At 34.6% G+C, this 23,175-nt stretch overlaps 2 protein-coding genes across 2 annotated transcripts; one reads left to right on the top strand and one right to left on the bottom strand.

Annotated features, from left to right (window-relative positions):
- Positions 1-339: 339 nt before the first annotated feature.
- LOC108682809 (transmembrane protein 145) lies at positions 340-11,094 on the top strand. Its single transcript, XM_018172049.2, has 13 exons — positions 340-1,007; positions 1,459-1,611; positions 2,077-2,216; positions 2,780-2,843; positions 3,265-3,343; positions 3,994-4,065; positions 6,890-7,039; positions 8,182-8,354; positions 8,664-8,836; positions 9,386-9,506; positions 9,855-10,058; positions 10,304-10,713; positions 10,945-11,094. Exons 1-13 carry the CDS (start codon positions 588-590, stop codon positions 11,033-11,035), a joined length of 2,250 nt encoding a protein of 749 aa, XP_018027538.2. The 5' UTR covers positions 340-587; the 3' UTR covers positions 11,036-11,094.
- Positions 11,095-11,350: 256 nt separating this feature from the next.
- LOC108682811 lies at positions 11,351-21,290 on the bottom strand. The gene is made up of 10 exons (XM_018172052.2): positions 20,827-21,290; positions 20,276-20,422; positions 19,986-20,164; positions 18,899-19,319; positions 18,376-18,614; positions 15,191-15,254; positions 14,639-14,785; positions 14,122-14,300; positions 13,555-13,978; positions 11,351-13,409 (listed from the first exon to the last, which is right to left on the bottom strand). The coding sequence occupies exons 1-10, from the start codon at positions 21,115-21,117 to the stop codon at positions 13,173-13,175; spliced, it is 2,328 nt and encodes a 775-aa protein (XP_018027541.1). The 5' UTR covers positions 21,118-21,290; the 3' UTR covers positions 11,351-13,172.
- Positions 21,291-23,175: the final 1,885 nt, after the last annotated feature.

Raw genomic sequence — 23,175 nt, 5'->3', positions numbered from 1 at the left:
AATCAAAAGATTAATCAAAATTGAGATTAAAAAGATTTAATCGTGTACAGGAGGTAGCAGCTGACGCTTGGACTTCGATGTTATTGCTGGAATGAAGTGGAATATTGCATTTAAAGAGGGTCAAAGAATTAATAGACTCATTTATTTAGTACAATTCTTGTGTCTTCACAAATCTCCTCTCGGTTTTCAGATTACCTGAGAATTTAACAACTAAATTTAATGAATTTAATTATTCAGGAGCTGAATTTTGGATCGTAAATGGTGTACTTTAGAATTTTAATTTCAATTTATTTTTCAAAGTTCATTTCAAATAATCATATCCCTGAACAAATTTAGAGAACGTCCTAGTTAGTATAAAACAACACTTCAAGTTAATCCGTTTACTTGAAACCAACTTTTATCTTGAAACTATTATGACCGTTAACAAATATTTTCCTCGGACCAGTTTGATAGGAATTCATAGAGGCTCATTCTTTTTTTAATAACAAAGAAAAGCACAAGGACGATTCAGGAATGCTTGAAGGTTTGCAAGTCACGCAACATCATCGACATGCATAACGTGCAGCTAGCAGCGCAATCGTCGTTGCATGGCAGTTATGGCCAATTACGAGCAAGCTTTTGCATTAACCTGTATTAGTCATAATCGAAAACATGCAGCGAAATGTGATCATGAATATCAAACTCATGAATATTGTTGTGAATCCAGCCTTCGCAAGAAATGGTTTCGTAAATCTGCCGCTTGGTTGAGAAAAAGAAATTTGTTGGGTATTTCCATCGAATCGCAGACGATCCAAGTGCTCTTTTCATCGGTTTTAAATCATCTCACCGTGTATTTGTGGACTTTATTACGAGCTGAAAGAACGACAAGAACAATTAATAGGTGCAAAACGATGCAAAGTGTGCGAACAATGACGAACCGTAATTTTTGTTTGATTATTTTGGCTCTGAGTCTTTGCGGGTCTGTCGTTGAGGCTAAATACGTTGAAGGATATTTGAAGACACCTAATGTGAGTATTAAACATGAATATACTCTATCCATAAGAAGATAAAGTTTAAAAAATTATATTGTTGACATCGCCCATCATCTATGAATAATGAATAAAGGTGATAGAGTTATGGATCTTGAACAATTTTTAACAAAAGATCCTGATCGAATTTTTCCCATATAATTCTATCTAGTAAGAGGCAGTGTAGGGTTCACCGTGACCAAATGTATTTACAATATTTGCTTCAAGTAGTTTTACATTACAGTTGAAAATTTTGATTATGCTGAATTTTAGCTATATATGAAAACAATAATATACGTAATTAATGCGGAAGGTGTCTGAGTTAATAACAGTTCTCAGTCGCTCTCAATTTGTTGAGCTATTCCAAAAAATTAAGTTTTGGTTAATAATTTAATATTAATGATTGTTGCTTGAATTTCGACTCGTTGTAATGCTTTCACGATCGCTTCAGAACTGGGCTTTCCTTACGCGGTTTTGCTTCCTGTCCAACGAAGGGAAGTTCACCTTCGATGTCGAATACGAAGTTGAACACAACACCCATCAGAAGCTGCTGCTCTACTACGATGAACCTCATCAGTGGCAAGCCGTCTACAAAACTGATAAAGTAATGCCATTAAAGTTCAAATTAATGGAGAATTGGTGCATTTAACATGATATAAATATACGTGACTTGAATGAGATTACCGGTCAAAGTTGATCACTGATACCGTTGTCAGATGACTGATTGAGTCGTGATAATTATCACTAAATTGTTATTCATAAGTATACTCTGCATTATTTCTATCATCCTCAAGCGAAAATTTATTATTTATTCTAGGAGTAAATTGTTACGAATAGCTTCTGCCGGGCCAAAGAGGAGGAAAATTTTGCTCCAACTTCCCAATGACTTGACGTGCTTATCACTTAACATCTTCTCAAACATGTACCACAGATATGTTTTATCATAAACCTTAATCTCTCCTAATTTTATAAAGTATCGCTGAATGAAGATTATATTTATTTTTACATTCAAAAACTTAGATAAGTAGGTGCATATATCTTACTCACAATTATAACTGTTAATGAGCAGACGTGTCATGAGAAGGAAAACGTCATGAAAGTCGCCAGAAATCAGTTCATCAACCTGACGCTCTTCGCTCGCATGTCGGAGTGTGAGCTTATCAGGACTTTGCCAGCCAACCAGAGCTCCATGCACTGCCAGGGCGACAGGTAACAATAGCATGCAGTCATTGTCAGGACTTTGCCAGCCAGCCTGAGCTCCATGCACTGCCAGGGTGACAGGTAACAATAGCATGCAGTCAAAATCCGTGTGATCACAAACAAGTCATGTGAGAAATGGTCCCGAAATTCTAGTTTCTTTTTGAAACTAAAATATCTGGTAATTAAGCAGCATTAACGGTCTTAAGTCGAGAGAGTATGAGATTTTCTAATATTTGCAAATTTATTTTTATTTTTTTTTTATTTTCGACTTAAACTTGTGTATTATTTGATTGTTGCTCTTCATCACATATATTTATTGATTTTATGCAACGACCAAGCAAAATGTGTTAATGATTCATATGAATATTCTGACGACTAAAAAATTACACAAAAACACATCTGCGCAGGAATTTCATTACAATTCACTAATTATATAACTAAATTACTAGGACTTTCATGTACTGGAAATAGAGAGACAATCCAGCCGCTGGAATTCGAATTAAAAAAATCTTAATGCTTCCCTAGATAAATGATAAACAAAAAGTAAAGAGAATGCGGTATATTTTGTGCAGGGTATTCACCAGCTCGAGAGAACGCTGGTGGTTCATCGGCCTGAGTAACTGTGAGGCAACGCAGGCGAGTATTAAATTACTTAGCATTATGCAATAATAACCTTTTCATATATTTAATTAAAATCTAAATAAATTTTGAATACTATTCATATCTTTTATGGAGTCACTGTTTTATGACATAAAATTGGTAATTCCTAAAATTTATATGAATGTTTATATAATTTAGAAATTACAATATTATCTTCTTGCCAGATAGCGGATAGCTTCTTCTTCTTTCCATCAAGCGCGGATTAATTTTTTATTCACTCCGGAATATCTTTTCCCAGCGAAAATTCTAATAATCAAGTTTCTAAATATTTTTTTTTGTATATAACTTCAACCTATTTACGTAAATGATATTAAATTATTGAGCCCATTTTATGTCATGACCTAGTGCATTGATTCTCAATATTCTAAAGCGAAAAAAATTCTTTTCAATTCTTCAGGGCCTTAACCTGAAATACAGATTTGTGCTCACCAATGGCTACAGTTACTGGTACAAGCACTTCTCTGCCGACGAATTTTGTACGTATTGTTCGCATGAGACACTTATAAGAATAGAAATATTCCAAATAAACAAATTAAACCTGATTACTAGTGTCGAAATAGGTAAATGTTGTTTGGTATTTAATTCACATTGGTATTGAAAGCTCAAAATATTCCTGTCCATTTTCATGAATGCAATTAAAAATTGTTAAATTATGCACGCAGCAATTTTAGATTTTTTCATGTCCTGTTTTAGTTGAGAAAAATATTATTAAGACTGCGAAATTAAATACCATTAGCTTCAATATGAATTTATTCATTATTATCTCAACATATTCAATTAAAATAGGTTTTGGAAGAAGAGAATCTCATGGTTGTATAATGAACAATTTAATTGTAACTACATGGTTTGAATGTGATAAACGTTCGAATTATTACTTTTTCATCACACAAACCCGTTGAATTGTTTTTTTTTTGGGGGGGAAAAGGAGGGTTATTTTAGCAATTCTTATGACTGAAATTTGTGCTTTCTTTCTAACAGTACTGAAAGCTGTTACTTCATGCAGTTATTGTTATTGAAAGCTGTTATTGAAATTTATATTGAAATGAATTTAAATTTATATTAAAATTATTTATTGAAAGCTGTTATTTCATGTTATTTAATGCATCCGTATTTATTTTTCATGCAGTTATCTTGCAAACAAATATGAGCGCAATCACCATCGAGATGGCCATCTTCTTCTTGAGTCTTATGAGCGCCTGTGAGTTATCCCTTCATGAAAAGCTAATTTATTGAATTATTATTAATTGAATTATTATATTATTTAATTTTAATTATCTATTAATTATTTTTATTTTTACATTGAATATTATTTATTGAATTATTATATTACTACTATAAAAACTAATTTATTGAATTATTGAACTAGTTTCAAGACCTTCACTAGAGTTCAAATTAAACTTTCGAATTGTACCTACATTGGAAGCTACAAATATTGATTGAATAATTTATTTATAAGATATTTTGGTCTCCGGAACTATTTAAGACCATAATGTTATTTAGAAATATTAAATTCCTGGATTTTGAACAATTGCTTCCATTTTGAACACACGTTTTTCAACTCTTTCTCAATTATTTTTGTATCAGTTTTCATTACATTATAGTGCCAAATTTCCTGCTTTCCACATAATTAGCGCTCAATAATGTCATAGTTCGAGCCAATTTTTCTCTCAATACATAAAATATTGCTAGCCACATTTGAATCGATCCGACGAATTTTGTACGTATTGTTCCAATGAGACATTCATACGCATTTAAATGCTTCAAATAAACAAATTAAACCTGATTACTAGTGTCGAAATATGTAAATGTGTGTTTTTTTAATTCACGTTGGTATTTAAAGCTAGAAATAATCCTGACAATTTTGACGAATACAATGCAAAATTTGTTAAATTATGCTTGCAGAAATTTTTGATTTATTCGTCTCCCAGTTTTATTTGAGGGAAATATTATTATTAAAACTATGAAATTAATACTGCTAGCTTCAATACGAATTTATTCAGAATTATGTCAAGAAATTTATTTAAAATAAGTTTTAGATGAAGAGAATCTCATAGATTTATAATGAACAATCTGATTGTGACACGACGGGTTGAATGTGATAAACGTTTCAATTATTGTTTGTTCAGCACACAAACCCATTGAATTTTTTGGTGGGGGAAAGGGAGGTGCGGTGGGAAGGTTATTTTTAGCGATTCTTATAACAGAAGTTTTTGTGCTTTCTTTCTTACAGAACATAATTTATTTTTCATGCAGATATCTTGCGAACAAACTTGAGCGCAATCACCATCGAGATGGCCATCTTCTTCCTGAGTCTTATGAGCGCTTGTGAGTTATTTCAGCAGTGAAAAACTAATTTATTAAATTATTTTTGAATAATTTCGAGACCGTCACCAGCGTTCAAATTAAGCTTTCAATTTGTACATACATCGGGATCTAGAAATGTTTATTTAATACTCATGATATATAATACATTTTGGTCTCATTGCTTCCACTTTGAGACCAAAATTGCTTCTATTTTGAACACTTGTTTTTTCAACTCTTTCTAAATTATTTAATATTAATTTATATTACATTGAACTGCCGAATTTCCTGCTTTCCACATAATTAGCGCTCAATACTGCAGTTGTATCTTATTTCGAGCCAACTTTTCTCTCTATACATAAAATATTGCTAGCCACATTTGAATCGAAGAGCTCTTATTTCTTTGTCAAAATTGACTTTGAATATTATGAATCCTTTAGTTTATTCGTTTTATTGAGATTTTTTACAAATATAATTTTATGATAAAATAGTGATGCACTTTTCACCTTCGTGTGGATCTTCCTGATCCACTTTTAAATGGCAAATGGGCGTATCATTGCTACGTACAGAAAGCATGTCACTATTTGGACATTATTACCCATGAATTGTTATTAGTGCAGTTCACATATCAGCTGTCCATAATGTAGCCACAGCTGAGGCTCGACCATGGCTTATTGCTGGTCAGCTGTGGCTTAGAATATCTGGGTAATATAACCCAAAGTTTCAATTACCAAGAAACTACTTAAATTATACAGGTATTTGTGTTTCAAGTCAAGTTCACGTTTTACGTAACTTATTAGTGTAATTAGGCAGAAGTTCTTCATTTATTCAGGTTTGATTGAAGACCAGAGCGTACTTTTTATTAAAAATTTTCTTATTTTTTTTCAATAAGCCGAACGAAATTTCTTGCTGCTGTTTGGAGATCAAAAAGCAGATTACCAAATGACATTTTGCTGGAGTATGACGTTTCGAATATATCAATATTCATTATCAAGCAGGTGAAGAGTTATTAAAACGATTAAAATTGAAATTTGGACATGACGCAACGCATAGGACACTTTGACTTCATTAATAAAGTGTCTCAGTCGCGCTCCTATATACGATCTATTTTTTTGGGCATGTTTAATGTTTATTTTTATATAAGACGACAAAAAAAAAAGAAAATAGTTACTGATCATTCCATATAATTTGAAATTATTTAAGTGAACGGTGATAGAGCCTTTAAACAAGCGTTTTTTGTGGTATCAGAAAGTAATTCAAATGTTGGATGTAGATTCCCGGGACTTTTGTGAGATATCTGTTTTAAATGTTTATTATATTGGCTGCGCTTTTTCACTTAATTGAAGATATACTAATAAATTTTACCTAAAGATGAAGCGTTATTTATGTAAAGATATCTTATTTACGACCAAGATATGTGCAATCACAGGACAAATAACGCCCTTTCCTAAATGCAGTTATGGCTTAATCATGATATGCATGGGTTAATTGAGCGGTTTGAGTCATTAGTATTTAGTTATTAAATTTAACATTCTATATTTATAGGTCTACTAAATTATACTAGGTTAACAATTAAAACATGATAATGATTTTCTGATATATTTAATTTTGAATGTTATTTGATTTAAATCTGCTTTGTACTCTACTTCAGTAGCCAGTTCGATATTTAGATAATAATTCTTATTTGCCCAAGAAACACAAATCATAACATTACATTTCAGCTGAACTGAAGCGGCGACAGATGTTACACTCGACGTACCGTCTCTACATCTACGCGGTGGTGCTGCACATCTGTGGACTGGTGCTGTTATCGGCGCACTATGGCCGATATGGCGTCGATGGCATAGGCTATCCGTACGTCAAAGTTTTCGGTAAGATATAAACTAGCGATGTATATAAATCACAGAAATTTACAATAAATTTAATGTAGCTGAATTTAACTGCCGGAAATCTGATATTTGTTTCTTGATTTGGAAAATTGAAGTGGGGTTAACTCATGAAGGCAGAGCGGCCATACACAACAAAGGCTATATTATTATTATTCTACTACGAAGTCGTTAGCGTTGATTCTGGTTCAAACGAACTTCGAGGGCTCATTACACATATGTTTAATTGCAAGCAACTATTAAATAGACACGTGAAAGAAACCTAATTCTATGGCATATATAACACCTATAAAATTTATGCAGCCAGTTTGCAGTTGAATCGTGCATTACTTCCACGATTCAGATGAAATTTTGTGCAAAATCATGGAAATTCTTAGCGTAAACCCGATTTCGAAATTGTTTAACTGCTTCACATAAAGTTCGTAGGCCCTTTGAGCAGTTGAAAAGTGAATAATTTTCTTGAGTTAGAGGAATGTTGCTAGCTAATCTATTAAGCACTGAATATGACACCCAGACGAGCAATCCGACGTCACCCTAAAATGCCTTGCTCTAATTGTTTTAAAAAAGTAACGTGTCGACTATTATTAGCCCCCGTCGACTATTAAATGAATAAAAGAAACCTTATCAGCAGAAACAATTTTACTCCATATGTTTTTTCGACATTGTCATTAAAATCTAGATCACACCGGTCTACATAATTACCTTACATATTTCACCTTCAAATGCGTTGAAAATAATTCATAATTTTGATCGTTCAAAGTTAAAAGGAAATAAACAGTTAAATTTCACTTTTCAAATCTAGTCTTTTCTCAATTAATCGAAATAATAACAAATCTATCCTAGCCGCAGCTTACTTTACACTGCCGCTCGGGCAATTAAATAACTAAGTTGTAGTAAAGTACATTTCCCGTTTCATTACCATTGACCTTCAAAATCCGAACATTGTTACCAATTTTGCTTTAGACTATCATTTGTATTAATTGTCTAATCATCCTTGTCGATATGTTAATTGCAATACAATCCATGGCAGGTCGCGTTTTTTCGAGCATAAGCACGATCATCACGGTGCTGTTTATTAATAGTCTAATCATCCTCGTCGATGTTAATTGCATTACAATCCATGGCAGGTCGTGTTTTTTCGAGCATAAGCACGATCATCACGGTGCTGTTCGTGCTGCTCATGGCCAAAGGCTACAACATCACCAGAGGCAGGCTCAGGTCGCGCACTACGGTCCGACTCACCGCCTTCATGAGCATATACACCGTCACTTATGCTATGCTGTTCGTATACGAGCAACAGGTATGCATGATTAATTAAAAACATTCTTTGTACATCAGTTTTGAAATAATTGTTCTTAGTGGAGTTTTGGGTTCGATATATACGAAATAAATTGTTAAATTTCCTGAAAGGAGCAAAAATCTTCCGAATTCTGGTGTTAGCTAAATTTGTATTTTTATTTTTCTGAAATGCTAAAGCTGTGCTTACATTTTAGGCTGTCATTTATTTATTTAATACGTGAAAAACGAAGTTATCTTTTCGGGTCGATTTAAGAAATTGTCTATAAAAATATTCAATGTATATTTGAAGCTGAAATTATTCTGTTTTCAGTTTTTCGACCCGGGCGAAGTGCTGTACCTGTACGAGAGTGCTGCAGGGTACGGTCTGGTCACGCTCAGGCTGCTGGGCTGGCTCATGCTGCTCTACAGTTGCTTCTTCACGCTCAAGCATTATCCTGACAAGGGAAGATTCTATACTCCATTCCTCATATTCTACACTCTTTGGTAAATGATAGTTGGAAATTTTATTTCAGATTACAACATATTGTATATCCATATGTTTAAATATTATGATATGACTACTTTATAATAATGATATTTTGTATAGTAATATATTATTTTTACATATTTAAATCAGAGGCTATCACCTCTGAAACCTCATATTAAACACAATTAAAAAAGGATTATGTGTTTGTTAAGTCTCGTTTTAAGCAGCAAGTTTATTCAAATCTTCATTCGACAAAAAATCGTTAGTTAAACTTCGTTGATCGACCACCCGATCACAATATGGTTCTATTAATACCACGAAGAACCTTTAGTGGATGGCGGTCGTTTGACGATGAATCTTCATATTAATCCTAGTTTACCTGACTCCTATATTTCAGACCTTGTCTCCGATGTTCTGCCTAACATTTATAAGTTCTTGATTAAATACTTCTGTCATTATTATCCCCAAAACGTAGCTATTTATCCACTATGTTACGATCAATTTTTAATACCAATTCATCCAGCACTGGTGATTTTATGTTCAAGAACTTATGATATTATGATTAGGTTCATCGCTGGTCCTGTGGTGATATTGATCAGCAATCTTGTCATCGACAAATGGGTGAGAGAAAAAGTTGTCAATGGAGTGGAACAAGCCATCGTCATCTGCGGCCACATCTTCTTTCTGGTGAGTTAATGCGGGGGAAATGATTCTTTACTTCATGATTTTGTGTCAATTCGAGAACGTCAGAACAAACTTTATTTTTACAGCGTAAATTGTCTCATACTGCCTCACTGATTATAATATTCAATGATGTCTTACCACTTCTCGCTAATTGAGTTAATTCAATCTTTCGAAAAGCAGTTCACAAAGCCAAATCACTCCACCAATATAATCAGCTTAAAATTACTCAATTTGTTTGGTGATATCACATTTGCACTTTCAGTAACATGTGTTTTTTTCTGTACTAACTATATATTTTGCTTTCGTACAGTGCTATCAAACATGCTTATCATTGTTATCGTTAATTTGCAGTTCATAACGCGTCCGAATGCTGCGAATTTCCCATACCACGTACGCACGACGCAAATCATGGCGATGGAGAAGACAGAGAACGGTAAGCTCGGTAACAACTCCCTGGACAAGTTCTCTACCCACGTGTACGCACCGGACGTTCCTGAAGGGCCTAAGAATTACACTTCTCCTGACCTCTTCATCGTCTCTGGCTCCGTTCATATGGTGAGTAAAGAAGTTTAGATTTGGGCGTCAATTAATAATCGTGCATATATATTAGGGTGATAAATTTTAGGTTATTCAGTCTACAAACAAATTCAGTCCACAAACAATTCAGTCCACAAACATTTTTTGCTTTTTTATATGAGAGTCATTACCGGAGATTTTAATATAATCTCTAACTTTACTGAAAAGCCTCGAGAAAATATTTTCTTCAATGTAAAGTGATGACCCATGCTTCTCCTCCACAGAGACCTGTTATGAATATGTCAACCTTAGGCAGAATCGACGAGCAACAAAATCACTGGAAGGAAACTCCTCCTTTCCCTATAGCATCGGAACGAAATTACTCCGCGGACAACAGTTCCTTGTCGAACAGCAGCAGAGCTTTGCTCTCCTCTGACCTCAAGAACTTCCCGTCAAGTAACGTCAAGTTTCAGGTCGAGACTCGTCGTAGTTCTGTTCCTACAACCAATTCCGTCCCTCCTGTGTGCGATTCAAGCTCTAACGGATCTGTAGCTCATCTAAGTGAACTGGAGGAGCGGTCGAAGCAGGACCAAAACAAGTCAAAACGCGGACGGCGTACGAGTGTTGCTGGAGGGGAGAAGGATGGAGGTTTCAAAGGACGCCTCAAGCCGCTTTCTGCTTTGCCTCCATTAAGGTAAAAATGCTATTGCGTTCAGAGTTTTCAGTAAATATTTTAGTGGTATCATTCTCCATAACACTAACTGTAAGGTTTTTAATTCTCTCATTGAAGACTGTAATATTATTCACTATTTCTTTCCATATTGTAATATGTGAAATCATTGAATTCAGAAAAGTGAGATGAAATACCAGTATATCCACTCGTTTTTTATATTTTTGCGGAACCATGAAAATAATTTATTTTCAGATCAAAGGCCGCTACCACGACCTCGTCCACCGTGTATAAAGTGATCAACCCTTCAGCGCCCCCGCTCTCAGAGGCGCCACCCGATGCCTGAAGCGCATTGCTAGATTATACTTTAAAAAAAAGGTAAGAGATCGCAAGTTCATCAGCCAATCATTGACGGCCTTTCGAGCAAAATCCACCAATCATAGACAAGAAAATAGAGCGTAAGTACTTACGTTCACTTAGCGAGTTTACTTAGCGCTAAGTGAACGTAGTACTTACGCTCTATTTTCTTGTCTATGATTGGTGGATTTTGCTCAAAGGGCCGTCAATGATTGGCTGATGAACTTACGATCTCTTAACTTCTGGGTTCTACGCCAATTACTAAAATATACGGCATTTTCTGCTGGTGTAAATAAGAGATCGCTGATCTGCAAAGTTATTCTATGAGGGCATACAATGATAATTTTTGTGTGGGTGATATACCAACATAGAATTTGTCGTTGGTTGTAATATTTTGTGTAATTATAATAGGATAGCCTTGTTAGAAACGGATACATAGATTTGAAAATTTGCCTTACTCTACGAAAGCAGTTCATTTTTTAATTTTTAGCGTAAACTGAAACTAAAAAGAAGAATTTAATCAAATGCATACATGTTTTTAGATTAGATTGAGAACTGAAGATAACTTAAAATGTCCATTATTAATAAGAGAAATAAAATCTGAATTTTCAATTGAAATATTAATTGAAAATAAAATTGACCTAGCCTGGCCTCAAATTGAAATAGAAATTGCACTGCTGAATTTTCTACCTACAGGACACCAGCAAATAGGAGAAGACTAACAAGCCCAGTAATTATGCTGTGATTATCAACGAAAACTCTAGGAATTTGTCGTAATCTAGTGTGTTAATAATAGCGTTTCTAGAATATATTATTTTTTGATCCACGAACAACGTTGTACTGAGATGACTATGTGCCTTTATCATAAATTATGAGATCGAATTGAAAAATGTATTGAAGAATTTTGCAACGAATTTTGACAGATTATAAATGCATTGCATTGACTTACCACTGAGAATAATTTTGGTAGTATGAAATATCAACACTCATAAGTTAATTAAATTGCGGCCTGATTTTTGTCAGAGAACTGTTAATAATGTAATTTCTGTACATTTTGTACATTAGTTTTGTAATTTTATATGCAAATAAGTTCGCTAATTAGTTTTCGGAGATGTCGAAGAGTGTTAGGAGTGTTCGTAGTTGAAGATTAGTAAATTAGTCGTTTGGAATCAGTTTTTTTGGTTAGCATTACTCAATTTCTAATTAACCTTAACATTAGAGAAATAGACATGACAAAAATGAAAATTTTCTATATAAACTGAAGTAGAATAAAATGGTAAGAATAGAGCTGTGAACAAAGATTATTCTTATTTTACCATTTGTCTTAAATTTTTAATTTATTTTGAAGTAGGGCTTCGCAAATTATGGAATTTGTGCGCCACTCGTGCTAAATTTCCTAGTGCATTAACCGACAAGGATAAGACATTTTAAAACCAAACGACAAGAAAGCATTTTTAAAACAATAAAAAAAGAATTATGTTCATATGCCAGAAGTCGTTAGCATATGATACCTACTAATGGCTTGATACTTATAGAGAATGATAGGTACAGCGGACACCGTGTTATAAGAGGCTAACCTATAGTTATTGTGATGGATGATGCACTCAGTTTACTTTTAAGTATGACAATAAACTACGTTACCGAATACGAGTTATATATGAAAATTAATCTAAATATTTCAAGATAGTTGTTTGATTGCTTCTAACGTTACTTATGTGTTATTTTTTGATGAGAAACACACGAAAGCTTGAATTCATGAGTGTCATTTTTTCAAATAAGTGAGTTTCCTTAAGTTTTTTCAAAATTTATCTCATTTAACTTTAATTAAAAAATTATGTTGCATTGAATTGAGAGTGCTCTAATTAGGCAGAATTTTACCCTAAAATTGTTTAAAAATTGAATTAAACATTAATAATTTTGAGGCTAACTAAATTTCACGATTCACTGTAATCCTTTGTTCATGAGGTTTTCCAGCGCAAAAGAATCATTCAATTTTTATTTTTTTTAATCCCAATTATTTCCAACGTGCAGGATTTTTTGCCTAATACATAGAAGTCTTCACGGTCGCTAGATTGGAGAAGATTCTGATAATTGAGAACTTTTAGTTGTTTTGCGCCAGTTTTCGGCTAAACTTTGAGTGGTTCGTACCCAAAGACCTCAAAGTCCTCATTGTAGGCGGTGTAGATCAGGTCCAATTCTTCACCGGAGAGCTGGTGCATGTATTCCTCAAAAGATCTGCACGCTGGATTGCTTGATTGGCCGTCATTTTCTTCGTGAGAACTCCTTCTGCTCGGACCAGTCTCTGGTCCATCGTATCCCACCAGCTTCCGGAGTAACGCGAAGTCCTTGTCGATTGTCTCTGACTTTAAATAAAAAAATTAAATGCTCTGGGTTACGCTCATTGTAATTATATAAAAAGATATTTCACTCACTCACAGTACATCAGTAAATAAATATAACTAGTGTTTCAATTATGAACAATATAGTCAAGAGAATGAAGTAGCTCACTTTCATAATGAGATGGAAGTTCCATGAGCATGGGTCGCATTTATCAATTTGCGGGACGTAGTCTGCGTTGATCAAACTCTTACAATCAGGGTTGTCACCACATTTCAGTATCTGGTAAGCAACCTCCATAACGAATTCGCGGAAACTTGGCATACTATCGTCGATTTTTTTATCAACGTCGTTTTGTGGCTGCTCCTCCAACTCTTCTCTTCCAGGAGCCGGGAATATTTTTAAATAAAATTTAAACTTCCATTGTTCACTTCTGGTTCCCAAATTGGCATGCACCAAGAAGCGGTAGTGTGGCAGCTGATTACGGACCATGTCGAACGCGCTTTGGTTTCGATGTCGCGTGAAGATATCGAACTTTTTATTGGACGCTTCATTCCTTTCCTCCAGAATCTCTCGGCAGTAGTACGACACTAACCTGGTGGATCAAGCATTTTTCGGATAACATATCATAAAAAATTCAATTTGGTAATTGGTTACAGTGATTAGTATAGTTCATAATAGGCAGCATGAACAGACAGAGTATAGGACTGGGGGTAACCATAATATATAAATAATCACCTTGTAAGTGGATGTTGCACTAGTGTTACGTCGAGGTAATCCACCGCCAATTTAACAGCTTTTCGGCTCTCCGTCTTGAATTTTTCCCACGAAGCTTCTCCAAGTTTGTCTTCGTCAGTAAACTCAGGTTCTAAACCGTTTATTTGTAGCAAAAACTTGAGCATCTCCTTCGATCCTGTCTGAAGAACAAAGCATAGGTGCATTGCAGGCAACATCGAGAATTAGAGCATTTCCAAGAAAGAGCCAATTTATGTAGGAACATAAGAAATATACTCAGGTCAAGTTTAATGGAATACTCAAGTGCATTATGCATCTTATTTTCAACTAATGTTCTTTTTATTTCTAGAATAAGGAAGTGTAATATCCATTTTTTAACATCCAAGTATAGCATCCAAATAAACAAAGCTAATTGCGTTCGAATTATGTTTTGTGCTCAGGAAAGTGAACATTTTTCTAACAAGTCCTCAAGTCCTCAAATATGTCAAATAAAAGCTCTCCTGATAAAGATTTCTAATACATTTTGGAGCTGGCAGTAGGCGAGCTCGTGCTCATTCGAAATCCTTATTTTAGAGTTGATCATCGGCATGCTTGCGACCTTGCGCGTCTCGCATGTCTGCTTGGCGTTCGCTAGCCGACGAGCTGCTTCGACAATATGTCTAGTTTCCTGGGGGGAAATGTAATTAAATTTAAACAATGTAAAGTGATTAAATTAATTGAAATTTTTACTGGCGTTTGCCGAATTGAAAAATAGAAAAGTAGCAACAAAAGAAGTGGAAATTGCTTGAAAGTTCCTGAGTACTCGAGTATTTTTTCCTGGGAAAATATAGGTTCAGAGTAGTACTCTATTTGTCATGATAGTAAACTTAAACAATCATGTTATTTAAGTTCAGAAACAATCATATTGAGCATGTTAAAGCTCGGGCTATTCAATAATATTCGCTCATAAACAGCAGTTTAGAACATGGAAATGATTCCTGCGATCGATTTTATAACGAAAAGTCTATGCAACTTTCAAGTTCTCTGAAAAAAAAATCATTAATCTGACAAAAAACTGATTTGAATTACTCACCTTGGTTTTTTCGAAAGCCTTGGGAAGAGAATGATTTTTCTGGATGATGTTTCTAAGTTCATCTCTGCAATTACAAAAGAAATTTACAATATCGTCAGGATCTTCGCCGAGTTCATCAATGTTACAAGGACCTCTCAGCATTCTTGTCTTGAGTCGAGAGTTATTTCCTCCATACTTGGGTCTCAACCACAGCCTTAAGATCAATGTAGAAATGCCAACCAGGATGAAGATTTTCGCAATGCGCTTGATAAAGAAAACTCGTGCCATATGCTTTCTGAATTGTGGACTCGATGTGGATGAGAAACTCATTTATAAGGAAAATTCCTCCACTAATTAAAATTTCTATTTAATACCTTTCAGTAATCGAAGGCTATAACATTTCAAATCAAGAGATGCGTCCATGTTTAAAAAATTGAACATATATGTATGGCAAACGGCTTGAGGGATAAAGCACTGTAGAAAAAAGTGTAAATGAATGTTATATGAAGTGCATAATTTGTATATTCTATACTTATTGTTCATGTTCTCTCATTTACATTTCACAGTTTTCCTGTCTGCCGAAGAGTAGAATTTGCTATAAATGTTCGGTCCTTTTGCGAAAACTCACTTTCCTCTCATAATCAATAAAATTTACACTGAACAACAGTATGTACATTAAAATTCATTAGTGCACAGCTATAAAAAAATTATCACGACAATATAAAGCTTTAAGTGAACGTGTACATAGGGCTGTTAATGTATCCATAGGGCTGTTTGCGAAATTTTTAGTCAAATAACTTCAAATGAATATTGACCAGCAGAGATTCCCTTATATCATCAATAGCATAAAAGTTATGAACAATTAACCTCGCACAAAAAAATACAAGACTGCGAGGTCCGTGACTACTGCTAGTTTGGATTCAGACTGCACAGTGAACCTCTAAAGTTTCATTAGATATAATATTAAAAATTTCCACGATTCACAGGTGTTCATTGCTCTGATAAGAGTGTCAGTTCGAGTCATTTTATGGCCCTATCTCTGGTCTTCAAACTGATAAAAATTCATTTTAAAATCATACATGAGTTCATCATTGAAATTGGTTTCTCGTTTCCGACGTTACACGTAAATTTTAATTAAAATACCATTAATTTCTAATGATTATTTGGAATGATTAGATGCTGAATATTGAATATTTATTGAGAACGGGACAATGAAGGGTCTAATCAAGAAATTATTGCATAATCAAATGAAGTAATTCACGCGATTCCTATAACACGTGGCAGATAAAATATGAGCTCATAACATCACAAGTCGTTCATTAATAAAAATTAACATCTTCAGAATGCACTAATAAAGTAACTTGTAAATAAAATGAATTGGTTTTGCAAACAGAACTGTTCAAAACTGTCAGAAATCTGTGAATGACCTCAAGTCGACTTATTTTAAATGGGCATTTTTTCGTATGTTGTGCTTGAAAATGGAAGTAAAAAGTGTTTTTATTTAAAATTATAACATTTTGCATAATAAAAATCATTACGGTGCGTGATATTGACAATTGACCGTCATTGAGTCAAATGAGCTATGAAATAATCTATCACATGAGAACCCGTATACGTGATTTTTCAGAAATACTTAATCATGAAAGTTTCATGCGTATTCGGTTGCAAATGTCCGTAGGAACAAAAATCTGGATTTTTACTTTTATTAGGAAAGAGATTCGGTTGAAATTAAAATGACTTGATGATTTTTAGAAGATGTAAGCAAAAATTTTGGAATTTCTCTATAAGATGAAAAATGGGAAATTTTTAAATATGAAATCAACAGAAATTGAATCATCTGAAAATAAAATGAAAACATGTTCACGAAACTGAATTAAAAATTTCGTTTCGAAATTTTGGTAGTTTTATGCATAGATGATAACATGATTATGTGTAGATCAGCAAATAAATTGAAAACTTTCTAGTAAAAATTTGTTGATAACATTCGCACACTTCATTGTTCGTTAGAAATTGTGATCCAATTTTATTTTTTCAAGCTTCTCATAAAGCTCGCCTTCAACATTTGAACTTTTAGGTCTTTGAGTTCAAATCGAACTAATCACCCAAAATTAAATTATTTCATATTTTGATTCCCCCATTTTCTCCGGATAACATTATCTATTTGATAACCGCATTACCTATACTGATCAATTATTATTTGAGTACCTTTTAGTAGATATAATTGATCTATAATAATAAAATTCCTATACTAAGTATAATCACGAGCGCCATTTTGCGATCAAAGAACAGACAAACAATGTAACGTGTGTAAACAAATTCTATTCTGAGAGAGATAAATAAATATTCAATTGAGATGAAATTATTATCAAAAGGTTAACAGATTCACATTCGGTGTTCTTAGTATGCCACTGTTATATAATTGGAACCTCTAACGAAATTGCAGAATAAGGGTTTGTACTCATCCGACTCCCCGAATTTCCATAGTTCGTGTTATCTTCACTGATCGAAGATCAGCTGCGCCACATGCACTCAGGAAAATCAACGGGTATATTGTCCCAACGATGACGCAATTTCTTACACACAGCACGGGCTGAGAGCGAACACCATTATGCCATGCTAATCTCAGTACTCACTGCAGTTAGTGACAGAGAGCGCATTTTCTCGTCGATGAAAACGTGAAGTTACGGGCAGACAGACGGACGGACGGACATGACGAGCACAATATGGCATTTTTTCCATATATGAGAAAATGCGCTTAAAAGTGATTAAAAATTTGGACAAAGCCAAATTCATTTTCCTGAGTGATGGTGAGTTTGTATACCTATAACAAACTATCGCTTATTTAAGGAGTGTAAGGTTGCCAAGGAATAGCGGCACATAAATGGTGTCAGTTTAAGTCAGTTTTACAGCGGGGAGTCAAACTGTCAGCGAGAATGTTGATCTGATTTGGTTTTGTCGCATGACCAGTTTCGAAGGCTTTAAAACTATAAGATGAAACCAAAAGAATAAAGTAAAATTAACCTAAATGGTTACAAATGACGAAGGGATATCTGATGTCACGTTAAGGTTGGTAAGAGGTTGGTTTAACAAAAAAAATAAAATTAAAAAACATTGTTTAGTTAAGAATTTGAATGTCCATGAAACAAAGAATTTCCTTGCGCGAGAAGAATTTTTCAATATGTCACATATAATTCTGATTTATTTACAAATTGAAAGGCTCGTAGCCAAAGACTTCAAAGTCCTCGTAGTAGGCGGTGTAGATCAGGTCGAGTTCTTCACTGTTGAGCTGCCGCATGTATTCATCATAAGATCTACACGCAGATATCTTCCTGTGAACAACTCGCTCTTCGTTGGTACTGCTGCTGCCTGAGTCATCTACGGCCTTAGGCTTGTTGTGGCCTAACAGCTTTCGGAGCAGAGGGAAATCTTCGTCGATCGTCTCTAACTGCGAAAAAAAAACTTTGTAGGATATTTAAATTGAAAAGACGACAATAACTGTGTACGGTTTTCGTGCACATTTCTCCTTTTAACGCTGCCATCCACTTGGCAAGTTCTATTTAAAAATTATTTATTTTATTATTATTAGTCTATTATTAGCCTATTTATGTTATACCTACAACATTTTTATTCCAGGGATGGTAACAAATTTGAATCAATGAATTCATAATTCAAATTTAAAGATTTACGTCAAAATTCTAAAAGAAATTAGTAACAGAATGGCACACTTACCTTCATTAGTAGATCAAAATTCCATGAGCATGGGTCGCATTTATCAATTTGTCGTCCATAGCTCGCATTAATTTCCTTCCTGCAGTCCTGATTGTCTCCGCATCGCAGAATTTGGTATGCGACCTCCATGACGAAGTCTCGGAATGTCGGAGTTTCACCTAAAGGTTCTGGGTCTTCGATCCTTGATTCCCGAGCCAGATACTCTTCCTTGCCGGGAGCTGGGATAATTTTCAGGAAAAACTGGAATCTCCACTGATCCGTTTTTGTCCCCTTCTTGGCATCGGACAAGAAGCGGTAGCTCGGGAGTTGTTCTCGCACCATGTCTTCCGCAGTTTGGTTCCGATGACTACGGAACTCGGTGAACTTTTTCAGAAAAGGCGGACGTTCTCCGAGAATCTTGTCGCAGTAACACGATACCAACCTTTAGGAGATAAGGCGAAGCTAAATTATTCAAACAAATAGTATAAAGTTTTACAGACACTTTGTAGAGCGTTTAGAGGCTCCGGCCTGTCTGGAGTGACATGTAAACAGCCTCTAAAACAGAAAAACCAAAAGTAATATATAATCGGGTGCTACAGTAAGCTTCACGCGTAAAGCAAATAAGTTTTTCGAAATTTCAATTGATGTTCATGCAGGTGTCACATATTAGACGTTGAAAATTCGAGGAACATGAGGATAGGAAAGCTCGAAATTTTCAAATTTCGTCAAGGCCAAGTACACCTGTCAATGGCAAGTACACCTGTCAAAGGAAACGATCACCTGGCACGGAGCTCACAAATTATTGATTTGCCTAAATCTTCCCTTGAAGCCGTGATGAATTACCTGTACATGTTCTAGGTGCAGCACAATAGCAAACAATTCCAAAGCAGAGTCATGAATTTTGCAGACACATAGAATATACGTGCAGAGATTAAACCGATTAAATATTGACAATAACGAACGGATTGAAATTTAAAATTACGAAGTCATTATACAGCATGCATGGTCGCTTGATTTATAGGGAATAATCAAGAATTAATCTCAATATAATATGAAGAGGTAATTATTAATCAATATAATTAATTTACTTTATTGGTTTCCTGCTTACCTGGTGAACGGGTGACGCACTTGCACGATGTCGAGGTATTTTTCCGCCATGTCGACGGCTTCCTGGCCTATCACTTTGAAATTATCCAATGATGTCTGATGCAAGTCGTCGTTACGGGGGTACAAGGTCTCCATGTTGTTGATCTCCATGAGGAATGTTAGCATCGTGCTTGATCCAGTCTGCCAACAAGAAAAAAGAATTTTGCATTGTTAATTGCACGGCAAATATAAAGGAAAATTTGGTGTTTAGATGGTTTTAGAAACGTTAAAAAAATATTTTAGTAAGCTGACCTTCTCAAGCTGGCAGTAGGCAAGTTCGTGTGGTTTTGAGACCCGGATCCAGGAGTCGATCATGGGCATGCTTGCAACCTTTCTATTGTTACACTTTTGCTTGACGTTCACCAACCGGCGAACTCTTTCCACCATCAGTCTTCCTTCCTGAAAAGTGATATTATTTTTTAATTATTCAAATTAGGAGAATGTAAAATGTGAAAGTTCTGGTTACCAACGTCACACAAAATACTCCTAAGAAAGGAGTTGGAGCTATAGTAAAGTTTGACATTAGCAGTATGGGATTTTGACTACAACGTTTTTTTGTAGAGAAATGCTTAGTGGGAACAAATAAGTTTGCTCAAGGGATGATCGAAAAGAAAGTTTTGATCTAGTATCCTAATATCACTTTTGTTTTTAGTTAAAAAAAGAGGGCTAACGTTGGCACTTCATATCTTTTATACTCATGGAAAGAAATTTGAACCTTGAGTGATCTACGTACTACAATTCATGACATTTTCTAAGACTAAGTAGCTCAGTATAGACAGTTTTTTCGTTTCTCATATACTAACGTCAGTTTCTTCAAAGGCACTGGGAACAGGCAGGTTTTTCTCCATGATGGTTCTGAGATCGTCCCTGCAGTTCCTATAGACAGCGACAAGTTTCTTAGGATCGTCTTCATAAGCTTCTAGATTGCAGGGCCCGCCAGCCATTCTCTTCTGCCGCATAATGACATCGCCGGACTCGATACCGTAGAATTCATCCTCAAACTGTGAATCACTCTGACGTCGCAGGACAAACATGACGATCGTGAGCGATATTGTAAATATTATTATGCGTCGTGGAGAAAGACGGAATATCATGATTTCACTTATATTGAAATGGAGTTTAAACTAAACACAAAATTATTCGAATAATAATTGCGCAGGTTTATACGCAGGTTGGAAGGAAAAATCACTGCACTAGCGATGTTATGCCTGCAGGACAAAAAAAAAAAACGAAACATTTATGTACAAGACATGATTAAACGCTGATCTCTGACTTGAACATAAACTTCACAACAATATAGACAATCTAATTTTAAAAAGCTAGGGAGGTTGAGTTTTATTCACATTTCATTTCATTTCTACGTCACCTCAAAAGAAAAAAAATAAGCGAAATTAAGTAGTTAAATCACTCTAAAGTTTGCCTATATATTCAAAGACATGACAATTATTAAACAACATTTGAAGCATAAATTTATATTTCAATTTTTCCAATAAACCCGTGAGCTCTGCATCACAAGCAGCCGAACACCACAACCTGTAACACGCGACTGCTTCATTTTACGGATGGATGTCGCTGTGGCATTTATTAAATTTTAACGCTGGCTGGAGAATTAGTTTCACACTAGGCCAGGTGTAAGTTTTATCTCTCACTCGTCACTTGGTTGATAAAACCTATCAGTCTGTACGATTGCGTCGTCTATGGAAATGAGTCGCACGTGTGGGCTTTGACGTTAACTGGAAATGTTGCAATTTAATATTCGGTTATGTTTTGGGATTTTTCAATTACTTTTAATCCTTTTATTTACTTTTTAAAGTAAATCGCCACTTAAAATCCTGAGGCAATGTGCGAATATGATCTTTATAGGAATCCTCGTTCATGTTGAAGCTAAACACTACGAATATTACTGTAAAATGTGATAAATTTTAAGTATTAGCAATTTGGAATTAGAAATGTCACAAAAGAAAAATCCCCAGGTCTCCTATATTCGAACATTATATACGGGAATGTTATTGCCACGGGGGACCAACCTATTCATCGAAAAACTAAACTATATTTTAAAGTCGATCGCAATTGATAGGGACAAATTTTCACAAAAGGTAGTTCGGAAAATTAAATTCGGAGCAAATTCAACGATTGAATTTCTGTAATCTCGTCCTTGATTTTTGGTCGTAAACCATGAAAAACAAAGTTTGAAATTTCTGTGCCAGAATTCAAGGCTATAGCCTGTGGGAGATCACAAAATTCAGAAGCCTTCAAAATTCATCAAATTAATTTATCCACAGAGCAGTTATAAAATTATACAATCAGTGATATAAAGCTTTTCTAGCATGGATTTGTTCCGTATAATTTATAGTACTCATCAAACCACAAAACATCAATTAATGAAAAATCCACGTACAAAAAATTTAGACGTAAAATAAATCCACGTACAGTGGGTTTGTTAACAAACATTATATAAAGCTTTTCTAGCATGGATTTGTTCCGTATAATTTATAGTACTTATCAAACCACAAAACATCAATTAATGAAAAATCCACGTACAAAAAATTTAGACGTAAAATAAATCCACGTACAGTGGGTTTGTTAACAAACATTGTCGGCAGGTTTTTAATTTTCTTCCTTCGACAAATGATCTTATTTCATTCAGACAAAGGATTTGGTCACATTATGCAAATAAAGACACTTTCTGCACGTAGTACCGATACGCACATGCAAAAAGTGCATTGCTATTCGGACAAATCTCACTGATTTTTCTGATTGTTCAGTCAATTAAGTTTCTAATCCAAAGCCACAGAAATTGTCAGTCGATTCGTGTGATAAATGCCTGCTGGCTCTAAAATCAATGCTCGTTGGTAATAAGCTATCATTTCTGTTCACTCTAATGATTTATATTATTCGTATATGCGACAAATTTATTTTACAAATCAAGACAACACAGGTATTGAATAGGCAGAAGCTCGATAACATATGGAAACTATCAGTGTATAATTCCAACACCGGGTTAATTTTTTTTGATAAAAAAGTGTTATAGGCTTTTTTTGACTGTATATGCATGCACAGACATTAATGCAAATAGGCACCGATTTAGTTTTGAAATTGTCTGCATGCATGATTATTGTGACAGCTGTGTTCGCAGATTCATGCATTGCTTA

The sequence above is a fragment of the Hyalella azteca genome, unplaced genomic scaffold, assembly GCF_000764305.2.
Source record: "Hyalella azteca isolate HAZT.00-mixed unplaced genomic scaffold, Hazt_2.0.2 contig3532, whole genome shotgun sequence".
NCBI classification, from domain to species: Eukaryota; Metazoa; Arthropoda; class Malacostraca; order Amphipoda; family Hyalellidae; genus Hyalella; species Hyalella azteca.
This window is presented reverse-complemented; position numbering and strand designations above follow the sequence as displayed.